Source organism: Gossypium arboreum, chromosome 2 (genome assembly GCF_025698485.1).
Source record: "Gossypium arboreum isolate Shixiya-1 chromosome 2, ASM2569848v2, whole genome shotgun sequence".
Lineage (NCBI taxonomy): Eukaryota > Viridiplantae > Streptophyta > Magnoliopsida > Malvales > Malvaceae > Gossypium > Gossypium arboreum.
The window spans coordinates 109,211,248-109,236,690 of NC_069071.1; the positions used below are offsets into that span (position 1 = coordinate 109,211,248).

Consider the following 25,443-nt stretch of genomic DNA (forward strand, 5'->3'; position numbering starts at 1 on the left):
TCGCTGATCTGGTCATGAACCTTGCACTAAGAATAAAAATCATTGTTCCTAATAAAGTGACCATATCACTACTTTAAGTACCAACCCGCCCACATAGTTGGAATAAAAACCAATGTCATGCCTTCCATATTCCGCGTTTTACCCAATAGGGACTTGGCAATTTTTTTCTTTTTCAATATTTCTTAAAACTTAATAGTTACTTTTTACATTGATCCTAAATTTGATAATATTTTTTTTAAAAATTTGATCCATGTGATGAGGTATTGATGTGGTACTTAAATATTGTGTCACATTATTTATAAGGAAAAAAATTTAAAAAAATTAACAAGTTTAGAGACAAATGTGAAAAAAAATCATTTCGAAGACCAAATTGAAATAAAAAATACCAAACTCAGGGGCTAAATGTTGGCTTAGCCCTTTTATATATTGCATACCTTATGTAAAAGCCAAGTCTCTATAAAAAAAAATAGATAAATTTCAAAATTATATATAAATTTTGATGCGGTGTGTAACTTGGTACATGAACTTTATTTTGATACAATTATACATATGGAACTTTGACTGTAATTCAAATGTATATATAAAACTTTAATTTTAATTCAATTATACGGATTTAAAGAAATAATACATCAAATTTAATCCTTGTACATTTTGTGCTCTTTTGATTAAATTGAATGGAAAGAATATAGAAGTTTGCTGAGTACAATGAATGAGGATGCTTAGAAGAGCATTGACGCTCCTGTGTGGGAGAGAGCATAAGTACTCTTTGTCAGAGAACTTGTTCTTAACGTGGTGTAATATGCTTATCCTGCTTCGAGGTGTCCTAGTTTGTATGCTATGCTAATTGGATGAGTGTTTTTAGGTATGTTTTATTCGTCTCTTTCGGTGCCTGTATGCGCCATGCTTTGCTAAATGGTGTGGGCTATTACTCTCTCTAATTCTATCATTTATAAACCTATAAACCCATAGTATTATTTTTGTTAAAACTGATGAACCTCAAGCTGTAACATTGAAAAATACATCTTTATTCTATTTTGCATAATTTTTATTTACACAAGCTATGTATTTATAGCTTTATTAAACTAACTAGTTAACTTCTATCCTATATTAACAGATGAAAAATTTCTTTCATTCCCAGCTTGGAGCTAACATACTCATGCTGCTGTAGAATTAATGTCAGCAATATGTTCTTTAGTTGAAACATATTGTGTCTTGATCAATCTTTCTCTATGTATTTAGTTCTTTCATGATAAACAAGATTGGTTGCTATCTATAAAACCATTTGATTATCATTATATATTTATAGTTTTATAATCTATTATAACTAATTAACTAATTTAGATTGTTGGAACTGGTTCGTGGAAAAGCCTCCCACATTCCCACGTTTAGTGGGGTCACTCCCACATGTTCATATTTTGTTTCCCACCACTTTTACACTTTTGTATGTGTGATAGTGAGACGTGTAGTTAATGGAGAATCATCACTATAAATACTAACTAACATAACGTACCCCTAGGCACGAAAAAATTTTAAAAAAAATAATTTATTGAGGTTTTCGAGTGCTTTGAAGACCTTGACAGTTCTCTGTTTTTCTTACAGTTAAATTTGACAATCTCGTCGGTGGTTCAATGTGTTCAATAATAATATTATAGCATTTAGATTTTGACATTTAATTTAAACAATAACAAGAGATATTTATATTTAATTTTTTGCACCGTTGTATGTTGTAAAATAAGTTGTAACAAACTAAGTTTTATCTTATCTTAACATTGTTTTAAAATACCATATAATAAAAAGGTTAGTACTTACATATCCATATCTAACAAAGAGCTGTCCTTAGATTGGACGTTTGAACTGCTCCCGTAGAGACTCAAATGGGATGAATATACCTAGCTCTAATTAATTATTACTTGTAAATTTATGTTTATTTTATTACACAACCTCTAACTACCCTACAAGAAAAGTAATTTTGGATATTACTTAAATATAGATTTGGGAAAATATATTCAAGCTGGTATCTAATATTTGCTTCTAGATATCCTTAAAGAAAAAGCAATCATATTCTAGAATAATCTACATGTATTTAATTATTTTTCACCAATTTTTTAAGTAAAACACCAACATTCGCTTACTAATATTTTATTCTATATATGGTGGTGGTAGTAGTTATTTTATACATACAATGTTAAAGTGGAACTATTAATTATGTTAACTACTGTTTTAATTAAGACAAAAAGATTTATGTGGTCTTGTTTTATGGAAATTAATAAAATTAAGATAAATATCCATTCACCCGTGTTTATTAACCTCTGTTTCTTTGATTTAAAATGAATTAAAAAGATTTATTAGTATGGATATTATTGTCAATATAAGAGAATATGACGTTAAATATACTCAAAAGCATTATCTTTTTATTTATCAGTTGGAGAAAAGTTATAAATAATTCTAAATATTATATAAAAAAGAATAAATATAATGAAATTGTATGAAGAAAAATTATTTATTGGATTTAGAGAAAAAGAATTCAATGTTACTTGTCTTAATATGATGTGAAATAAGAAAAATTAGTCAAAATTCAAAAAGCATGGTAATTGGAAAAAAATCAAGCTGCAGCTGTCTTGGCTCACCGTATAACATGGGAACAGATAGGTCAAATCATCGATGTTTATTTTGATAAATTATTAAAAATTATAAAATTTAGTTTAATCGTTAATTTAATAAATTTTAATTGGATTTGATTTATTTGTATTATTTTTAATTTTTCTCTCGTTAGATATCAATAAATTTCAGATCCAATCAATCAACCAAATGTTAATTCTTCCTTCTAATTTTTGTAATTTTGTATATTTTTATAATCCTTTTATTTCTCAAATTTTATCTCATCTACTTCATAGATCATCTATGTTTCAAATTCAATCATTGAACGATCACCCAATATATTTTCATAAAAGATTTTATATAATAATGAATCAAATTATTTTCATAAAAGAAATTTTTTTTGAACCAAATTTCTGAATTAGAGAAAAATTGTATAAAATTGTGATTTCATGTTATTATTATCCCTTTCTAATATAAAATAATGACAAATCAGATTTTTTCTCTTAAAAAATTCAAATCTAACTAAAATGCTAAAAATCAAAAGAAAAAAATCTGATTTGTCATTCTCCTATTGAAAAGAATAAGAATAACGTAAAATTATAGTTTCATATAATCTATTCTCACTAAATTCTATCTGCTATTTTTTTTCAAAATAATTATTTCAAAACCGACCTTATTTAGTATAGCTTCTTGGGCTAAGGGAGAAAATAGCTCTTAGATAAAAATTAGATAGTTGAAGGGGTTAGGAAATTTGGAGCGTGGGGTCAAATTTTTAAGAAAAATTAAAATGGTTATAGAAGTTATATAAATTAAAATATAATATTTTTCTTTTCTTCATTTACATTATTAGTAGACATTCTTTTAAAATATTTTTAATTCTGTTAAATATTTAGGCTAAATATGTCTAAACCTTAAACACATCTAAGTTTTCATGAAATCAACAAATCACTAATAATTTTCTTTTACAAAATAAACATTACTTAGTAACACAAGATTCACGATAATCACACTAGCAACACCAATTTTTTTAAAAAAATGTTAAATTTCTAATCAATCCTAATTTCTTCAATGATTTGTATTAATCATCTTCTAAAAATTATTACCCACTCACAATATTAGGAATCTCTTACAAAAATCATTCAATGAAGAAAAAAAACCTAAATCTTGCATAAAATCCTAATCTATAGTAAGAAAAACCACAATCCTAGATTTTTAGAGATTAATCAGTAAATTACGAAAAGAAAAAGAAGAAGTGTTACCAAATTAGGAGACCAACATGAAAAATTGAACACTTATCCTGAAAGAATTTTAGAGAAAAAGAGAATAAAAAAATTGAGAAAAAAAGTAAAGTGTCGGAAGAAAATAGTAAAAAAGAAAGAAGAGATTTTGGGTTTTAGTGATTGGAGAGGAATTCATTTATTTTTATATAAATTAATTTATTCTATAAAATAATTATTTTAAAAAGAAAATTTGTGGGATCAATTTTTGTGAGGTTATATTTGGATTTTTTAATTAATACATCAATTATATAATTTTTTAAACCTTAGTATTGTTGGTAAAAATTTAAGTTAATTATTTATAGATTAATTTAACTTTTGTTCAATTTATTTATTTATTATGTATTATATTAATTGAATTCTATATTATAATTGATCAGACATATATTTGTACATTGCTTGTATTTAACAACTGTGGACCAACTAGCCTTGAGTCAATTTAACATGTTTCGCTATTTCAATGTTTTACTCTTATTTTCATATTTAATCTTAATATTTTCTCTTTCAATCAAATTTCAACTTAATCAAATGGATTTTGAGTCAAGATAAAATTGTATTTAAAATTTAGGTTAATTTGATGATTTTACCCAACACATTCAATTAGGGATATGGAAAAACATCTACATTTATAAATGTTGATTCTATATATGCTCCATCTAAATTCTTTTATTGATTTTAAAAAATAGTATTATAAAACTATATATATTTATAATTCATTCATGAAAATAATTTCATTATATATGACTCTTTAGTGTATATATATGGTAGCATATACAAAATATATACAACATATGTTCACATATAGATAATTTTCTTTTGGCAATAATATATATTTTAATATATATTTAATATGTATCACTTTCTTTATAATCGATTGAATTGATAGATTAGATTGGTTGGATTAAAAATCAATTAAGGTATCAATTTGAAGCGAAGTTGAATTAAATTAAAAACTCGATTAAACTGATTTTTTTCTATTTTAATATGTTTAAATTTTTAACAAATTTTTAATTATTTATTTAATTAAACAGAACAAACAAATCAAAAATTGACGACTTCAAAATTTGATCATCAACCTTGGTATATATAAAATATATATAAAAAAAGTATATAGAATACCATAAGGTGTAAAGTAGTAACTTCGAAAATTTGAGTCGCCAAAGCGGAGTAAGCGTTACTCTGCCACTAGCAAAACTCCCCAATCGATGTGAAACAGTACAGAATTTGTGGAGCCGCTTGGGTTTCTATATACCTGCATTTGATTAAGATTACCATTGTTTTTAAGAAAAAGAACCATATAAAAATAGAAATATAAACATTACACATAATAGTATAAGACTTCAAATTAGTATACAAATGCAACTGTTTCCAAAAAGAGTCTAATAGAGAATAAAGATAATTTGACAGCATCTACAACTTTGAATTCAAATTTGGAAACAAACAAAAGATTTATTACCTTGACCAACCGTCAATAATTGCATCTTAGTCTTATCATTATTAGACTAATCTTACGGAAAATTTTGGTCAAACAATTAATCACTTCCAATAGCCTCGAAGAGATCGTATTGTACCAATAACGCATAGAAAATCAAGTCTCAAATGTCTTATCCTAACAAAAATTGATAATTGATTTTTTTATTTTAGTTTTTATAATTTTTCAAGTTTCAACATTTTCTTTTTGGGATTTTTAATGGTTTTTATGTAACTTTTTTTTTGGCACAAGACAACATGTCATTGGTTGGTTTAATTTTTTAATGAACAATCATATTAGAGTAATAGGTACGAAAATGATAATTTAAATATAGTGTTAAAATTAAATAACCCGAATCCTTATTTAAATAAAATATAGTGGTAAAATAAAATAAAAGTAAAATCCATATAGAACTACACTTATTTTATTTTATTTTAGAATAAGGTTTTTTAAACCTTATTAAACTCCATCTATTTTATATTTATTAGAATAAGGTGTTTCAATCTTACTATAATATAGCTTTACAAGCCTATAAATAGACATAATCTATTCTTCTTGTAATTATTCGAATTCGACATAGTGAATTTTTTTCTCCTCTGCTCGTGTTTTTTTCCCGAAAAGTTTCCACGTAAAAATCTGTGCGTTCTTCATTTTATTTTATTTTCACAAATTAGTATCAGAGCTTTCGGGTTGTTTATCTCGAACATGGTAATGGCGTCTTTGAAGTATGAAATTCAGCTGTTGGATCGCAATACCAGATTTGCGTTGTGGTAGATTAAGATGCAAACAGTTCTTGTGCAGATGGATCTAGAGGATACCCAGCTAGGGATAAATAAGATGCCTTCGACATTAACAGATGAAGAGAAGAAGCGTAAGGATCGAAAGGCTTTAACACAATTACATCTGCATTTATCCAACGAAATTTTACAGGATTTGATGAAAGAGAAGACCGCCGCTGTATTATGGAAGAGGCTAGAACAAATATGTATGTCGAAAACTCTAACAAGCAAGTTGCATATGAAGCAGCGTCTTTATGCTCATCCCTTGGAGGAAGGTGCATCTGTACACGAACACTTAACAGTGTTTAAAGAAATTCTCTCAAACTTGGAGGCCATGGAGGTTCAGTATGATAAGGAAGATTTAGGGTTGATTCTACTTTGTTCGTTGCCCATTGTCTTATTCAACCTTTAGAGACACGATTTTATATAGTCACGGGTCTCTCACAGTTGATGAGATTTATGCTTCTTTAATCTCGTATGATAAAATGAAGCATCTTTGAACTCTCAGGGAGAGGGTCTCATTGTTCGTGGGAGACAAGATCAGAACGCTGATGATGATCGTAGAAGGACACAAGAACGGAATCCTCGTGGTAAATTTAAGGGTAGATCGAAGTCTTCAAATAGAGGTAAAACTTGTAACTTTTGCAAAAAGAAAGGGCACATTAAATCTGAGTGCTATAAGCTATAGAATAAGATTAAAAGGGAGGCTACGAATCAAAAGAGAAAATAACCAGAAAATTCTGGTGAAACTGATGTTGTAGAAGACTACAACGATGGTGAACTTCTAGTCGCTTCTGTCAACAATTCTAAAGTGAGCGAGGACTGGATACTTGATTCAGGCTGCACCTTCCACATGAGTCCCAATCGGGATTGGTTTACAACTTACGAAACAGTGTCTGAAGGTGTTGTTTTGATGGGAAATAATGCTTCATGTAAAATTGTAGGTGTTTAAACAATTAAAGTTAAGATGTTTGATAGAGTTGTCAAAACACTTAGTGACGTACGACATGTTCTAGAATTGAAGGGAAATTTAATTTCATTGAGTACTCTTGATTCAAAAGGGTACAAATACATAGCTGAAAGTGGGGTTTTAAATATTTCCAAAGGTTCCCTTCTTGTGATAAAAGTGCAGAGAAAGACTACCAAGTTATATATTTTGCAGGGTTCTACTGTTACTGGTGATGCAACTGTCGCTTCCTCTTCCTTGTCAAATGATGATATTACTAAACTTTGGCATATGCGCCTAAGGCATATGAGTGAGAATGGCATAGCAGAATTGAGTAAAAGAGGACTTTTTGATAGGTAAGGAATTTGTAAACTGAAGTTTTGTGAGTACTGTGTTTTTGAGAAGTAAAAGAGAGTTCGATTCATTAGAAGAATCCATAACACGAAGGGAACGTTAAAGTATATTCATTCTGATCTGTGGGGGCCATCGAGAGTGTCTTCGAGAGGTGGAGCTAATTATATACTAACCTTTATTGATGATTTTTCTAGAAAAGTTTGGGCATTCTTCCTGAAGCAAAAAAGCGATGTGTTTTCCGCATTTAAGTCTTGGAAAATTATGATTGAAAAACAGACAGGAAAACAAATAAAATACCTCCGCACAGAAAATGGCTTAAAGTTCTGTTCTGATGAGTTTAATAGATTTTACAAGTCAGAAGGGATCGTGAGACACTTGACAGTTCGCCATACTTCACAGCAAAATGACATTGCAGAACGAATAAACAGAATGATCATGGAGAAGGTTCGATGTATGTTGTCAAATGACAACTTACCAAAGTCGTTTTGGGCAGAAGCAGCTTCTACTGCATGTTTTTTGATCAACCGATCTCCATTCGTCGCCATTGAGAAAAAGACTCCACAAGAGGTATGGTCTGGTAATCCTACTAATTATTCTGACTTAAAGATCTTTGGGTGTCCTGCGTATGCTTATGTTGTTAATGGAAAATTGGAACTGAGATCCATTAAATGTGTTTTTCTTGGTTATAAAGTCGGTGTAAAAGGTTATAAGTTATGATGTCCTGAAAATAGAAAAGTTGTGATTAACAGATATGTCATTTTTTATGAAACTGCTATGCTACCTAACTTATCTCTTAAAGAATCTTCCAGTAAAGAAAATCAAAAGCAGGTGGAGCATTAGATTAATACAGAGTCGACTCTTCAAGCCAGTACAAAAATTGAGAATAGAGTTGCTTCTTCACCACAATACTCTATTGCCAAAAACGAAACTAGAAGAGAAATTAAACCTCCAAAGAAGTATGCCAAAGCTGATCTAGTTGCTTATGCTTTAAATGTGGCTGAAGATATAGATACAAACCGAGAGCCATCTAATTATTCTGAGGCAGTTAGCTGTGAAGACTCAGAAAAGTGGATATTTGCTATGTAAGAGAAGATGGAATCACTCCATAAAAACAAAACATGGGATCTTGTAAAACTTCCTAAAGGTAAAAAGGTTGTTAGTTGTAAATGGGTGTTTAAAAAGAAAGAAGAGACTCCAGGAGTTGAAGAACCCAAATATAAAGCAAGGCTTGTTGCAAAGGGTTACAGTCAAATTCCAGAAGTGGACTTCACAGATGTGTTTTCCCCAGTTGTGAAGCATAGTTCGATTCGAACTTTGCTTGGTATTATGACAATGCATGATTTGGAGCTTGAGCAGTTAGATGTAAAAACTGCATTTTTTTATGAAGAACTTGAGGAGGATATTTACATGCAACAACCAGAGGGTTTTACAGTCTCAGAAAAAGAGGACTATGTTTGCTTGTTGAAAAAGTCCATTTACAGTTTGAAACAGTCACCAAGATAGTGGTACAAAAGGTTTGATTCCTTTATGACTTTTCATGATTTCAAAAGAAGTAGTTTTGACAATTGTGTTTACTTTAAGAAAAACAGTGATGGTTCTTTCGTGTATCTACTTCTTTATGTTGATGACATGTTGATAGCAGTAAAAGATAAAAGAGAGATAAGAAAGGTCAAAACCTAACTAAGTGATGAATTTGAGATGAAAGATTTGGGACCAGCAAAGAAGATACTTGGTATGGAGATTCTCAGAGATAGAAAAGCAAGTAAATTATACTTAAGTCAGAAGGGGTACATTGAGAAAATTCTTTGCAGGTTCAATATGCAGGGTGCTAAGCCTGTTAGTACTCTTTTAATAGCTCATTCCAGACTTTCATCGACTTTGTCTTCACAATTAGATAATGAGATTGAGTGCATGTCACATGTTCCATACTTTGGTGCAGTGGGATCTCTCATGTATGCTATGGTTTGTTTACGTCCAGATTTATTATATGCAGTTAGTGCAGTTAGCAGATACATGGCGAATCCCGATAAAGAACACTGGAAATCAGTTCAGTGGATTTTAAGATACTTACGAGGTACTACTGATGTCTGCTTACAGTTTGGAAAAACTAGAGATGGAGTCATTGGGTATGTTGATGCTGATTTTGCTAGAGACCTTGATAGAAGAAGATCTCTCACATGTTATGTCTTTACAATCGAAGGTTGTACAATGGCGATTACTGAGGCTTGTAAATAAGTTATTGGGTTGAAGGGAATCATTAGTAAACTCAATGAAGACCTTCAAATTAGTACAGTATTTTGTGACAGTCAGAGTGCAATCTTCCTTAAAAAAGATCAAATGTTTCATGAGAGAACAAAACATATTGATATTCGGTATCATTTTATTCGTGATATTATTGCTCGTGGTGATATTGTTGTGAGCAAAATTAGTACTCATGAAAATCCTGCAGATATGATGACTAAGTCACTTCCTATAATCAAGTTTGAGCATTGCTTAGACTTGGTTGGTGTTCATTGCTGAAGTTAAACCCTTAAGGGGTTTTATGGAAGAGGTGGAGAACTTGTTCATTTTCGCGATGAAGAACTTGTTCATTGATAATTCGTGTTAATATGGAGATTGTTAGAATTAAATGACCCGAATCCTTATTTAAATAAAATACAGTGGTAAAATAAAATAAAAGTAAAATATATATAGAACTATACTTCTTTTATTTTATTTTAGAATAAAGTTTTTAAACCTTATTAAACTCCATCTGCTTTATATTGATTAGAATAAGGTGTTTCAATCTTACTTGAATATGGCTTTACAAGCCTATAAATAGAATAGTCTATTCCTTTTATAATTATTCGAATTCGACATAGTGAATTTTCTTCTCCTCTGCTCGTGATTTTTTCCCGAAAGGGTTTTCACGTAAAAATATGTATTTTTCATTTCATTTTATTTTATTTTATTTTATTTTCACATATAGAAATTCAGACTTGATAAGCTCATTTAATTTGAATTAAAGTGGATGAAAAAAAATAGTTGTGATGGATGTTTAGTCTCAAATTAGACAAAAAGTGCAACATTGGTGTTTGGGATGAAAACAATAAAACTAAAAAAAGGTCAAATTTCAAAATAGTTGGTCATGGGATGAAAACAAGAGTAAGACCTCATTTCAAGATTAAACTTCTATTAATAACTACCCAAACTGACTTCATATCGTGTCCACCATACAAGAAACATGTTAAATTGCGAGGTTTTAATTAGTATGAAGAAGAAAACTAAATGCAAGCGATTAAGGAAAAAGCAACAAGCATAGTGGCTTCGGCCAAATCTGGCTTGGTAAAGGCCAAGCACACTGTTGAAGAGAAGGTCAAATAGATTAGTGTTGTTTTATGACCACAACTTATTATTATTTCAGCAACATAAACCAATCCAAGTTTTATTGCTTCGATGCTTAATATTTTATTATAAAATTTTAACATTCGGATCATGTGGTGGTGCAGTTGGAGAAAGCAAAAGGCACAGACAAAAAGCATAAAGAAACGGCGAGCCAAAAGAAAGAGGAGAGCATCCAACCAACAGATGAAACTTGACGAAGAAGAGGATCTTAAGCATGACAATTTCTCCCTTACAATATTTGTAATTTTTATCTTTTTTTTTATTCTTTAAGTTTGATCCATCTAATTCATCAATAAAATAAATTTATTGCGAAAGATTTATGATTCAAATTTAGACAAACCAAGCTACTTGGGTTGATTGTCAAAAAAAAATTATGAATCATTTTTTTTTTGGTGAATAAAATTAAAACAGTTGAATTGCATTATATTAAACTGAGCAAAAACACCACTTATTTTATCAAAGTAAAAGTTTGCTAGCATCTCCTTAGGAGGATCATTGAACACCTGCAAGCCCTTTTTCCCTTCCGAGACCATTTTAAACATACAGTTAGCAGCTTGTTTATCCTCCTTGAGACTTGTCGTAAATTCAATACTGCCAATGAAGTGTCTTGAAGAACCTTGACGACCTCCAAGTAATCATTTTGAATCATCACCCTTTGGTACCTTCGGCCTTAAAAAAGAATCAGACCATTCAAAATACCTTATAATTCGGTATCAAACACTGCCTAAAATAACAATGGATCAAGTAATCACATTGTTAGTTGAAACACCCCTAGCTAGAGGTGTTGCAAATAGTAGGATGTCTTGATCCATTGTCTCTTATGCCACAATTGGGAAGTACGAATTCAACATATTCTTAAGGACCACAACAAAGTTGTTGATCTTATAGCTAAAATTGCCAGCTTAAATTACAACAACTTGCAATTGTTTGAAGAACCTCCGATTTCGATCCAAGATTTACTTAATGACAATCTTGTTACCATGTCCAATGTCGCCGTTAGTGTTTTTTTACCTTATAGTCACTATTTTGCTGTATTTTTTTTTTTGAAAAAATAATAATGTTAAATGTCTTAAAGCACTTTTTCTCTTGTTAAATCATAAAAAAATGTAATGAAGTGATGTTAAAATTGTTCAAATAGTTAAATGAGATTTAAACTTTGTTGCATGCATAAAAAGGTTTATATGACAAATCAAAATTATACCCTAATACAACGGCCATTATAATTTGAAATTAAAGCTTGGTGAACTTATTTTATCGAAATTAATAAATGAAAATAAATAAGATTCAAATGCTTTGATTAAAATGGATAAAAAAGAAGGTTAAAGTCTGCAATTAGTCTTTATATGTTGACAAATTTTGAGATTTAGTCCTTATGCTTAAAAGTTAAAATTAAGTCTTCTTACTTCTTTATTTAAAAATTTTAATTCAATCATTAAAATCATAAGTATTTTCGGTCAAATTGTCAATTTGAAATTTTGGTTAGTTTGTTCTCATATAATGTGGCATATGAGTAACAAAAAATAAATATGTTTTGCTGACAAATTTGGATAAAAGCTACCAATAACAATAATGCTTGGATTATGATTTTAAATTAAAAAATAAAAGGATTGAATATTTAACTTTTAAAATATAGGGACCAAATCTCAAATTCTAAACACGTAAAGGGATTAAGTGCATATTTTAACCAAAAAAGAACGGGTCTATTGGATCTTTGTTCTAGATTTAGATAAACAAGTGAATGGAACAGTACTTCCCTCATTTTTTGTTTAACGAACCAAAAAAAATCATGTTAAATTGGGAATAACATGCAAGATTTTGATTAGTGTGTGGAGGAAGAACATAAAATGCAAGCTATAAAGGAAAAAGCATCCAATGCAGCGGCTTCAGCCAAATCTGGGTTGGAAAAGGTCAAAGCCACCGTCGAAGACAAGGTGGTCTATTAGATGAACATGAAGGAACCCAAATTTTTTTTATGTCTTTCAAGTGTAATGAAAAAGTAAAATGTTATTACAATTATTTTAACGATATGTTTGATTTTAACAATGGTGGATATATATATATATGTGTGTGTGTGTGTGTGTGGTGGTGCAGTTGGTGAAAACGAAAGGTAATAATAGTAATGACGCTAAGCAGGAAGAAACGGTGAGCCAAAAGAAAGAGGTGAGGATGGAGCAGGCGGAACTCGATGAAGAAGAGGCACGCCTACACAATGCTGTGACCAAGCATATGGGAGGAGACGGTGGATTCACGGCTGCAGGTACTGATCTTAACTCTCAAGGTGGGTGGATTCCCATCTATCCAACCGCTGCACATTACAATGGAGGTCGCAGTTTTTCTCTCAAGTAGTAGTCTTCATTATGTAATGTCAGTATCTTGATTTTGTGTCACCATGGTACTTGAATTGATTTTGTGTTAAATATATTTTCAACCACTTGTTGAGTTAATTTATGTATTCTTTTTTTTTTCTTTTAAATTTGGGTAAATTGCACCCATAAATATTTAAATATTAGTTTTTTATTACCTAGATTGTTATTTTTGTAATCTATTTTGATAAAAAACGACCAATGTTTTGGAATCGAATAATAGTAAAATTAATTAGACCATCAAATTTCAATTCGATTGGTTCATTTAGTTTTATGTAAATAAAGTATTAAAAATAAAAAATAAATTTTATCATCAATGTTATTGACATTTAATTTTTGGTTTAAAGTAAAAAGAATTAAATAATGTTTTTTTGTTTTAGTTACTATTTTTAAAATTTTTAATTTAATCATAATGTTATTGACATTTAATATTTTTCCACTCTCCGGTTAAATCATTAATAGAATACTATTGCAGCCTTTTTTAATGGCTTGGTAATAAATTTTATCCTCCAATTTATATATATTATCAATTTAGTTCTAATTTTAAAAAATTAATAAATTTAACCATCAACTTTAGATATTCTACTAATTTAGTTTTAATTCTAAAAATTTAAAATAAAAATTATTTAAAAATCATTTTCTATAATAACATATATAAAGTAAAACCTGAATAGTTGTGAAATGATACAATATTAATAGAATTTTTATAGATTTGATTGTTTTATAGTTTTTACAATTTTAAGTATTTTTATCGAAAATGATTTTCTAATAATTTTTATTTTAATGTTTATTTTGTCAACGTTTTAGAAAACAATTAAATTAGAAAATGTGTAAAGTCAATAATAGAATTTGTTGAATTTTTAAATTCAAGATCAAATTAATAAATTCTGTAAATATTAGATGACTAAATTTATTATTATGCTAATAAAAATATTATATTAGTATTTCACTAATTATTTAATTAAAAGAGTAATTAAAATATCAAATGTTAATAATATTAATGATTATTATTATTATTATTATTATTATTATTATTATTATTATTAGAATTTAATGAACTTGCGACTTCGAATAGAATTTTATTTCAACAGTAAAGCATGTGAATGTAAGGTAACACATTATTCAAAATTAAAAGCGAAATCAACTTTTTAATTTGAATTGATTTAGAGTTTTCATCATTTTATAAAATTATTTTATATTGATATTTTATATATTTTATAATTAAATTTATATAAAAATATTGTTGGTATATAAATAAATTGATTTAAAATAATAATAAAACTTATTTAAATTTAATTTAATATAAACTTAATGAGTAGCCTTGTTACCATTTATGGAACAAATAACATAAATTTTGAATTTTAGAAATTTTATTTTTCTTATTTTTTAATATTATTTAAAATGTTTTTTTCTCTTTTAAAGATTTCTTATTTTTCAAAATTTTTATATTTTTATTGAAAAATAATTTTAAAATTTTTTGTAATTGTTAATGTAATTTTAAAGATTAAGTACCGAATGGATTTATTTTTATTTTTTATTATAATGTGCATTTTGAAGATTTTTAAATAAAAAGTAAGATTAAATTTTAAACCGCGTACTAGAAGAGGTAGGTTTGGGGCCAATGTTGTGGGGAAATGGAGGCGCAGGGGAGGTTTGACATCATGCTCCACTGCACTCTATTCTTCTTCTTCATTTCTCACCGGCCTTTTCTCTTTTCTTCTTTAATTTCCACCCCTGCAACACTCTCTTCCTTGATCTCTAGGTGTTGTTTTGGTTTTTTTCTGTGTAAATCTCAGTGTCACTTAGCAAAGACGGGGGAGAAGTGTGCTGGGAAAACTCACCTTCACAACAACCAAGTTTTTGATCTCTCCGTGCTTCCACAAGGTGGTTCCAAATGCTTTGATGACGACGGCCGACTCAAGCGAACTGGTAAATTCCACCAAGTTTATGACGACATCCCTTTGCACCAAACACATGCTTATGTGATGTCACTGTTTTTTTTCCTGTGCCAGGAACTGTATGGACGGCAAGTGCTCATATTATTACGGCTGTGATTGGTTCTGGCGTCCTGTCCCTGGCTTGGGCCACTGCTCAGTTTGGATGGATAGCTAGCCCAGCAGTTATGTTTTTGTTCTCTTTTGTAACTTACTACACCTCTACTCTTCTTGCTGCTTGTTACCGCTGTGATGACCCTGTTAATGGCAAGAGAAACTATACTTACATGGATGCTGTCAGATCAAATCTTGGTAAACTAAAATGAAACTTTCATTTGCATTAACAAAATGGGAGGATTCTTCCTAAACTTGTAAACTTAACCCTTTTGTCTTTTCTGGTGGGTTTAAGGTGAAGATATGTGGGTGGGTTCAATACTTGAACCTTTTTGGAGTTGCCATTGGATACATAATTGCATCATCAATTAGCATGATGTGAGTTCCTTAACACAAGGGTTCCAGCCAAGAACATGTTTGCTTTCTTTACTTGCATTTGTTTGGGGGGCTAACAGGTTTTTTTTCTCTTTGTTTGTTGGTGTTTTCATTATAACAGGGCTATAAAAAGGTCTAATTGCTTCCATGAAAGCGGTGGCAAAAATCCATTTCACATGAATAGCAGCCCTTGTAGGATTGCTTTAGGCATTGCTGAAATCATTTTCTCTCAAGTCCCTGACTTTGGCTTTCCATTGTTGCTGCTGTCGTGTCCTTCAGTTACACAACAATTGGGATTGGACTTGCTCTTGGAATTGCTAAAATAGTATGTATGTATTAACAGCATTCTTTTACACTTAAAATGGAGGCAGCCTAATGTTGTTGAGATGAACTTTTTAGAAAGGAAAATGGGTATGGTTTAGCTGACTTAGGGTGCTTTGTTTGGATAATGTACCAGCGAATGGAAAAATTAGGGAAAGCCTGACTAGGACCAGTGTTGGAACCGTTATCCAAACACAAAAAACATTTAGGTTCCAGGGACTTGGAGATATAGCTTTTTGCCTTACTTACTCCCTCATATTCATTGAAATTCAGGTTTGTCATGTAACTTCATTTTATCCAATTTATCTAACTCCGATAACAGTACGATACTTGTATAGGACACACTTAAGGCTCCACCATCCGAATCAAAGACAATGAACAAGGCAACTGTGTTAAGTGTTGGAGTGACAACCTTGTTCTGCATGCTGTGTTGTTGCATGGGCTATGCTACTTTCAGAGACTTGTCCCCCGGAAATTATGAAGCACCGACATGGCTCTTCCGCCATCGTATCGGTGTCATACGGGTAAGCTCGGATATGTACAAGACACGCTGGGATACGACAAAAAGAAAGAGTTCGACACGGTCAAGAAACCGGAGTTGGAAAACGGACACCAACGGACACTGGCGATGAAGAAGAGAAGGGAAGAAGTAGTTCCACAGCGGGCAGTTTCTTTGGGTTTATATTAAACGCATCATTTTCTCTCCAAGTGTCCTTCTAGCTGATTGGATTTGGAGGACTTGGTTATTTATTATAACAAGCAATGGGTTATATTTTGGATTATACGCTTACACTTAACCCCATAATCCAATGTCATATTTGCTTCTTCTTTTTTGTAGCAAATTGAAAAAGGATGCTCCATTTCCTACTATTGAACAGTTTGATGAGCCGAATCATAAGCCAAAAGAAAAGAAAAAAGAAGAAAGTGTTGAAAGTTGAAAGAAGGGGGAAGGTGAATTGGCATGGAAATCAACACTAGTCCTCCTAATAGGACCTCCTCTCACCGCATATCCTCAGCTCGCCATGTGTCAGGTCAAAACTTCCCTCCCCAAATGCAAACCGCCATAAATAAATAACAACGTGGCAGCACCTTAGAAAAAGACATCTCAGGAAGTGCCACGTGCAATTTTAGCAATACGTGGCAGAAATCCACATCCCCCTTTGCTTCTATTTAATTGAAAAACGATGAAGCTGCTAAAAACCATGTTCATTTTGACAAGTTTGATCCATTGAAGAAGAAAAGAAAAATGCAGTCCATGAAGGAAAAAGCAGCCAACGTCGCGGCTTCGGCCAAATCTGGCTTGGAAAAGACCAAGGCCACCATGGAAGAGAAGGTGGTCCTTTCATTTCCTTCTTGTATTTTACACACCAAAAACTTAATTCTAATTTGGATTATCGTGCAGGTGGAGAAAGCAAGAAGCAATGACCAAATGGAGAAACAAATTGCCAAGGAAAGGAAAGAGGAGAGGATCCACCAGGCGGAGCTTAACAAACTAGAGGCTCGTCAGCATAATGCGGCTGCCAAACAAGCCGGAGCAGAGGGCGGATTCACCGCAACGCGAACTGGTGCTTACAAAGCAACTGGGACTCACTCTTATTCCACCACTGGGGAACGTGGACAATCCACTGGAGCTCATCAGATGTCGGCGTTGCCTGGACATGGGAGTGGGCAGCCTGCAGGGCAAGTGGTTGAGGGTACTGCTGCTGCCCATCCTATTGGGTCAAATCCTGGTGTGGGAGGGGCCAAATCACATAATACTCGAGGGGAGGGAAATCCCCATGGATATGGTACTGGAGGGACTTACAGTTAATCCCTTTTTTCTTGTTTTATTTGAGGAAATAAGTAATGCAAAAGATGATGCAGTTATGTTATGATAGAAATCAAATATTGAGCTTAGTACTCTGAAACGAGGTTTTTGCATGAAGCTTGAGCTTAATGGTTATGATAACGCATAGACATTATCTTCAACAAAAATCAACTTTGAATTCGGTTGGGACATAAAGTGGAAAAGTTTTGGTAATTTGAATTCCTCCCTTCGCTCTTCCAAATTAAATTAAATTTTTATTTTATCATTACAAATATAAAATTGTAAAAGTCATCCATTACAATAGGTGATCACTTTTGGTCAGCGACTACTGAAGAACTATTAAGGCTTTGATGACAATTGACATGTAACAATTTGTCAATTAACCAACCTTCTCCTTTCCTTTCTCCTCTCCCCTCTCCCCTCTCCCCCTTCCAACTCTCTGCATGTTACACAGTTACCGCCATTGTCTTCTTCTTATTTCCTTATTGTTGATCCTTGTATGAACAAACCTGTTGGTTTTTGTTTCATGCATGTTAAACTTATCATTGTATATGTTTCGAAGCTTAAAAAATAATGCATAGCCAATTGTAGCGAAGTATAGTTGATTGTTACAATTTATTTGTGCAATTTTACCATAGCGAATTAAATATTATTGTACTAGTTTTTATTTATTGGTTATTTAGGTTTAAATTACAATTGTACTAAAAATTTAATTAATTATTATTTTAGTTAATTATATCATATTATTGACTCAAAATGGAAGCTATTAAACTAAATGTAGTGATAATTTACAGGCCTGTTTGACAAGAGAACAAAGACCATTCTATCAATAATGTGAAATTATTATTCCAAAAATGAAATGTCAAATTATGAAGAGTCATAAAGATATAATGATGTTACTGTTTTTCTAGCATATCAATATCAATTGATATTAATTTATTTTGTTCTGTAATTTCAGATCTATCAAAAAAATTAAAAAGTAAATATTTAATATATATAAATATTTACAAATGAATAATATTAAACAAATTTGAAATGTGAAATATTCATGAATTTCAATAAAAATTATTATTTATTACGGGTAAAAATTGAAATTTTAATATTTTCAATATTATTCATGCATTAACCGATGGACAATGTTTCAATTAGTAAGGTGTTTAGATGGTCCGTGAATTGTATAATCTTTTAACTGTTAACTAAATAAAATAAAAAGTTTCAAGAACTAAAATTTATATGTTTTTGTCTAAAATTTATATGTTTTTGCCTTTTGATTAAAACAAGTATAAAATATATAAAAATATATTGAAATTAACTAAATTTTTGTTTTGAAAGTTAATCGAAATTTTATATTTTTAAACACTATATAATTAAACACACTACATTAAATCTTGAAATTAACACATAATTAATACATAATATTAATTATTAAATTCAATTAATTCCGTTAATTACCCGATCTCAAATCAAATTAATCAATAGCCAAAATTTAAAAAATTATTAACCGAACCTCTAATTAAACTAAGTTCAGTCATTGACAAATTAACCAAATTAAATTAATTTAACCAATTAATTCAATTTTAACTAAAGTTATAGATTTGAAATTTTTGATAAATGCAAAACGGATTGCACCGATTTATTACTGAAAGAATATGTAGGAGTCGACAGGATTACTGTGAAATGACTCAAATCAAGTATTTCCTTAATGAAATGGAATTGTCTAGTAAAAGAAATAAAAAAGAAAGGACATCAACGCATAAACTTAGATTATTTGGCCTACCAATCAAAACACTTACAAAACCACATTAGATACTGAAAAATTGCGGATACCAAACCTGAGACTAATAAGTAAAAAACTCAAACAGTAAAATGACAGCAATTCAACGGCTAGCATGTTAAACAAGGGCTCTATCTGATACAACACTTCATTACATGAATCTCCAGCTATTAACTACTTGGAATGCACTAGTAACAAATGCAAGCCCTCACACTACTGACTTCCGCAACTCCGCTGCACCATGTGCAAAGTGACATCTTTCTCCGAACGTGCAACTTCCCTTTGCAAAATTGTCGCACAACTTCGTTTTGTAGTTGCTTCCTGGATGCCCTTGACCACCATGCGCACCGGGTGTTTTGGCAGGACCTGGAACCGGACCTAGGCTGCTGATTAGTTCTCTAACCATTGCACTCGCTTCTTTAATTTGCTCAAACGATCCTTCAAGCTCGATGTTCCTAAGTGATGGATCTGACTCATGCTCCCGAATAGATAGCTTTGCTCCTGTTTGACGACATATCTGTTTCGAATGCACACCGCCTTTCCCTATGATGGCTCCTGCAAGGGAAGCATCCACACTAATTTTTGCAGTTGCTGAAGCACCAAATGTAGCAGCAGGACCTGATGGGGGTGGTGGTTCCATCCGACTGCCCATGCGACCAGGAAGAGGTGCCATGGAACGGGGATCATCTTGAGATGGAGCAATAGGCTTGCCAAGTTCCCACTCTCCATGTGCAAAATGACATTTGTCACCGTACTTACAACCTTCAGGACCACTAAATTTGTTGCATAAGCGAGTTTTGACTTGGGAGCCAGATCCATGCGGGACTGCAGCTGTTGCTGTCACATTTCTAGAAGCCGGTGGAACAGCTGGTGCAAGGTTCATCATCTGGGCCACCGCATTGTAACCTCCAGGAACATAGTGCAGGAAATGGCAGCTCTCACCAAATTGACAACCAGCAGTACTGCAATTAAACCAACACAGGAATCAGCTAAATATAAACCATTAGAAGATGACATACATACACTTCACCGGTATAAGATGTCAAACCCGGAAATTCAGTAGGCCAGAAACCTAGCTAGTGCAAGCACACAATAAATATATCAAGAGTAAACGCATAACAGCGAAAAGAACCAGACCACACTAGTTCCCTGTCATGTTTTCTATTAGAGATTGCAATCACCGGATCAACAAAACAAACCACAAAACCTTCATCCAGAAAATAGTAAAACAACATTAAACATGACAGAGCTCCAATGACATAATTTTCACAAAAACACATCATACCTGAATTTCATAATACTTCGATTTATAACTTACCATCGGACTCAATAACTGTACGAAGTTTTTACCATTTAATTCAATCTTAGGTACAGTTTATAAGTTGAAACAAATGATACATGTTTGATATAATTTGCCTTTTTCACCAAGCAGATCTCTGTTAATCATTAACTTGATTATGATCAAACAACAGTAATGTACCTGTCATAGCTCAATACCCCACATTTGATTAGCAAAACCACAATTTTTTAACTATCAGTATTAGCTAATTTATAAAGTTAAATTCTTTACAGTAAAAGCATTAGAAATGAATTATTAAAAAAAAAACAGAATTTAAGTACAATATAAACTGAACAACACCAATATTTATTATTTAGGTGGGTATAAGAATTTTAACCTGAAAAATTTGGTGCAAGGCTTCGATTTGCTTCCTACACCAGTTGATAAAGATTCCATTTCTGTTGCACAACATTAATTAATTACTTTTTCTCTTTTATTGAAATTACCTCCAAAAAATTACACGTTATTAATTCTTCATTTGAGATGTTATTGAAATTTAATTACTAATAATTATATAATTAATTACTTCTATATTAACACATGAACAAGCTGGTGAATATTAACAGGAACAAAGACCATTTATTAGAGTGAAAAAAGGAGGGGTGGGGCAAACCTGGCTTAGATTTCTTGATGCCGCCATTAGCATTGAACCCAGCTTCACGTCTTCCTCTTTTACGAGTATCCATTTGAGAACTTTGCTTTTAATGAAAAATCACAGATCCATATCCAAAGGAAAAAGATACCAACAAAAAAATCAAACGACTGCAAGAGTTTCAGGAACCCTAAAAACCCAAGAAAGAGGAATGTAAAAACCCAGAGAGAGAAGGAAGAAGAAGAGTAACCCTAGCTTGGGAGAAGATGAGGAAGAGAAACAAAGCCAGAGAGTGGGAAAAAAGGTTGAAAGATAGAGATATTTAATAGCTGTAGCTAGGGCTGATAATTCACGGCCATAACAATCCAAAAGAATCTTAGCCATTTTGAGATCCTTTTTGGGCTCTATTTCTAATCCAACTTCGATTAGGTCCAAATCAGCCTAACTTTCTTTATATCCATTCAAGTCCAGCCCCAAACTGCCATTTCCTCTTGGGTTAATTTTACTTGATACCCTTCAAACTATAAACTAATTTTCAAATTGGTTCCCTTACTTCAAAATGTTTCAATTTAATCCTTGAACTAAAGTATTTCTAGCCAATTAACTTTGGCATTAAATGTCAATTTGGATCTGATGTGATATTTTTTAATAAATATGGATTAATAATTAATATTTTTGATATGTTAGATTCAAGTTAACATTTAACGTCAAAAACTAATGACTAGATGTATAAAAGTAAAAAAATGAAACGACGATACAAAATGATAGTGCTATATTATATATATATATATGTATATATATAACTATTATCGACCCCTTGAAAAATTAAAATGAGCTAACTAAAGAATACTGAAGTAAGTATGGAATCGATTTGGTTAAGTTGATTTTGGAAATTAACTCAACTGTAGGATCGGTTTATTTGATTATGTCAGTTGTTTATTGAATTTTATAATCAAACAAGACTAAACCGACTTACTATTTAGCTAATATTTGTATTCAGTTTCGTTTATTGAACTCAACTTGTGACAACCTATACTTTTTGACAAATCTCACCACCATCATTTCTTTCATACTCAACCTTGAATTTTCAGAATATTTTTTGAGCAATCATCTTTAAAAGAAAATGATTTAACAAAATAAAATATACAGTGTGAATGACGAAACTCCATGTTTAGAATTCCTTTGTTGGCATTGGCACTGTGAAAACTACAAAACTTTTAGGCTCCTTGCAAAGGGCTACCTTACAGGACTCATCTGAAGCAGCTTCTCCGCTTGATCCGGGAACAAAGTTATAAACAGATATGCACAGATGAGTACAGTTCCGAGCACAGCCGAAATCTTGCCTTGAATTGTCACCAAACCAGCTTTGCCAGCATCTTGCAACTCAGTTTTACCTACGGAATCAAATGTACCTGCAAAAAACAAGAACCATTTCATGTTTTTGTTCCTTGCATACATCACAAGCATGGTCATTACAACAGTACGCGGTTGATGTTTAACCTGGTTTTACAGTTTGAAGCCCTGATGTTATACATGCTATATTCTGGAAACCAGCTTGCTCCAATTTATTGGCAGCAGCAGTAGACCTTCACATTGAAAAAAGAAGTTCAGTTCCATCAATGATTACTCACATTGAGGCTAAAATGAAGATAAGGGCATCGAAATAAATTCAGACCATTCATCAGTTGAGTATATTCAATGCAGAATAGCCTTTAATCGGATCTAGAATGAATCAGATTCGGATGTATACTAATAAATCAGATTGCAAATCAAGCATATCCAGAGCAGAGTAAGAACTAACCTCAGCCCCTCTTGACATACAAGTAACAATTTAGATTCGGGAGAAAACTGACTTTTCACGGACTGTACAAATTCAGGATTGAGTTTTGTAAATGGCAACCCAAAGAATAAGCCTGAAAAGTTATTGTGCAAAGTCCTCTTAACAATTGTGCCTGCACAAACAGAACAGATCAACATGTAAGTTATGTAGTACTTAAACTGAGAAATGAGCTGAGTTTATAAGGATTGGATATAGGAGGCTTCACCAGGATCATTGTCTGTGTTTTCAATGAAAAGGGGAACATGATAACATGATTTGATATGAGCTCGATCGAACTGAGATTTATCGCGGACGTCGAGAACGGCATAACCCTCAACAGCTATAAGTTTTTTGGCTTCTTCAGCATTTACAAAATTGACTTCAGCTCTAATGCTTAAGTTTCTTCTCCGGATAGGTGTGGCTCTTCCATAGTTGGTCTTTAATTCCAACCAGGTTTTCCTAGTGCTGAAATCTCATCTCAATTCATTACTTCCAATGTTCATATCTTCTTTTTTATTTAAATTTCTACAGTAGTTGTGATATTAAGTACAAATATCCCAACAAAAATGTTCATGCATAGAGCAAAATCAAACTGCATTGAACAAACTACTACATTCTAAGATCACTAACCCATAGACATAGGAAAACTCAAAAATTCATGTTCGTTCTTTTTTGTCCATTTTCTCAGGAATCCAAACAAAAATTTACACAACAAATGTAGGATGGAGTAGAATGCATTGTAACACTCCGATCCCACATTTCTTGGTAAACACAGTGATCTTTACTGTAGAACATTTTCAATTTTAGCACTCAATATGTATATTTCTTCGAGAAACTTGTCTTTCCAAACTCAAAATAAAGCTCAATATTGAAGCATTCTAATTTTCTCAGAAACCAAACAGTAGACCCACATATCAGGTTTCGAAATTAAGCAAATTTGAGAAGAAAATAAGTTTACCTTGTAGAAGAGAGGGTCAAATAATAACAAGTAGTAGCAATTCCAGCCATTGAAAGAAATATCTACTTGGTTTTGTTGCTGCTGCTCCTCTCCGTGTTTTCAGAGTGGTTAAACTGGAGCCAGCTTAGAACTGAGGATAGCCACGAGATTGACCCAAGAAATTTGGAAGGAGCAATGGGTTTCTGCCACGTGTACATCAAAATCGGATATATGATATTATTATTTCTGGAGTCTTCCTCCTTTGATTTTGCTTTCCAAGAACAACAAGCAATATAAAAAGTTGAAACTACATTGTATGATTTTAGATTGACCCACACCCCACTCCTTTGAAATTTAAGGTTTTTTTTTTTTTTTTTGCAATTGAGTTTGATGTAAATGTTAATTTTGGTATCCGAATTTTTTCAAATATTCAAAATTTCTGTATCAATTTAGTTCTTTGAGTTTTTTCTCTATCTCTATTTGATATTTATATTTTTTTACTAAATGAGTTTTAACTCAATTAACATCCATATTATTATCTTTGCAAGAGGGCATGCATTTAAACGCACTGAAGCATAATTATCTTTGTCATACCCCTACTCCGATTGGGAAACATGACAACACAGGAACTACCTAATGATACCCACAAGCAACTTACCATCCGAATGGTCATTTAGTGACCAACTACCCAAGTGCCTCGAACCCCTTCATGGGAGGGACTATCCATCCAATCAGATCCTCTATTAAGCCATTTGCTATTAACAGGTTGATACGGAATGAATGGAGGAAGTGGAAGAAAAATCGAATTCAAGTTATTCAACTCAAAAAGGAAAGATTTGAATTTGATCTAAAAAGAAGAAATAAACATATTTGGTAATAAGGAAATAAAAAATAATAAGAAGAAATTTAAGAATAAATAAAATCATAAATAAATAAGAAATAAAAGTATAAAAAAGAACAAATTGAAAGATAGACGAGTAAACCGATGGGATATGACAGATAGAATGATAAATGCCAAATTGAACTCTTTGAGATATAAATTTCAACAAACTCAATTAATAGTTTTAATCAAAAAAATATTGCACAAAGAAACAAACTCCCAAACTTGAAAATTTTATTAATGAAAATCAAATTGTCTGCTTAATGAACAATGAAAAAGTCTTTATATAGGTTAGCTAAGTACATCCAAATAAAACTTTAAAGTATACTAAAATTCTATTTAATCTAAATAAGTAGTTTTAAACAAAACTTTTTATTAA

At 31.5% G+C, this 25,443-nt stretch overlaps 4 protein-coding genes and 1 pseudogene across 5 annotated transcripts; 3 read left to right on the forward strand and 2 right to left on the reverse strand.

Annotated features, from left to right (window-relative positions):
• The first annotated feature begins 12,566 nt into the window (after window positions 1–12,566).
• Window positions 12,567–13,282, forward strand: LOC108466272 (18 kDa seed maturation protein-like). Of its 2 annotated transcripts, none has more exons than XM_017766608.2 (2): window positions 12,567–12,740; window positions 12,901–13,282. In XM_017766608.2, the coding sequence occupies exons 1-2, from the start codon at window positions 12,654–12,656 to the stop codon at window positions 13,153–13,155; spliced, it is 342 nt and encodes a 113-aa protein (XP_017622097.1). In that variant the 5' UTR covers window positions 12,567–12,653; the 3' UTR covers window positions 13,156–13,282. The 2 variants fall into 2 exon arrangements, with proteins under 2 accessions (XP_017622097.1, XP_052881108.1); XM_053025148.1 differs by having other exon boundaries at window positions 12,943–13,282.
• A 1,445-nt stretch (window positions 13,283–14,727) lies between these two features.
• LOC108461015 (amino acid permease 2-like) lies at window positions 14,728–17,249 on the forward strand (annotated as a pseudogene).
• On the forward strand, window positions 15,723–17,823 carry LOC108461009 (late embryogenesis abundant protein 46-like). Its single transcript, XM_017760765.2, has 2 exons — window positions 15,723–17,249; window positions 17,319–17,823. Exons 1-2 carry the CDS (start codon window positions 17,163–17,165, stop codon window positions 17,724–17,726), a joined length of 495 nt encoding a protein of 164 aa, XP_017616254.1. The 5' UTR covers window positions 15,723–17,162; the 3' UTR covers window positions 17,727–17,823.
• Window positions 17,824–19,390: 1,567 nt separating this feature from the next.
• On the reverse strand, window positions 19,391–21,758 carry LOC108467280 (zinc finger CCCH domain-containing protein 14). The gene is made up of 3 exons (XM_017767879.2): window positions 21,450–21,758; window positions 21,174–21,234; window positions 19,391–20,459 (listed from the first exon to the last, which is right to left on the reverse strand). The coding sequence occupies exons 1-3, from the start codon at window positions 21,520–21,522 to the stop codon at window positions 19,706–19,708; spliced, it is 888 nt and encodes a 295-aa protein (XP_017623368.1). The 5' UTR covers window positions 21,523–21,758; the 3' UTR covers window positions 19,391–19,705.
• A 706-nt stretch (window positions 21,759–22,464) lies between these two features.
• Window positions 22,465–24,577, reverse strand: LOC108465426 (rhodanese-like domain-containing protein 9, chloroplastic). The gene is made up of 5 exons (XM_017765753.2): window positions 24,206–24,577; window positions 23,474–23,712; window positions 23,230–23,380; window positions 22,929–23,014; window positions 22,465–22,840 (listed from the first exon to the last, which is right to left on the reverse strand). The coding sequence occupies exons 1-5, from the start codon at window positions 24,253–24,255 to the stop codon at window positions 22,665–22,667; spliced, it is 702 nt and encodes a 233-aa protein (XP_017621242.1). The 5' UTR covers window positions 24,256–24,577; the 3' UTR covers window positions 22,465–22,664.
• Between the last annotated feature and the right edge of the window lie 866 nt (window positions 24,578–25,443).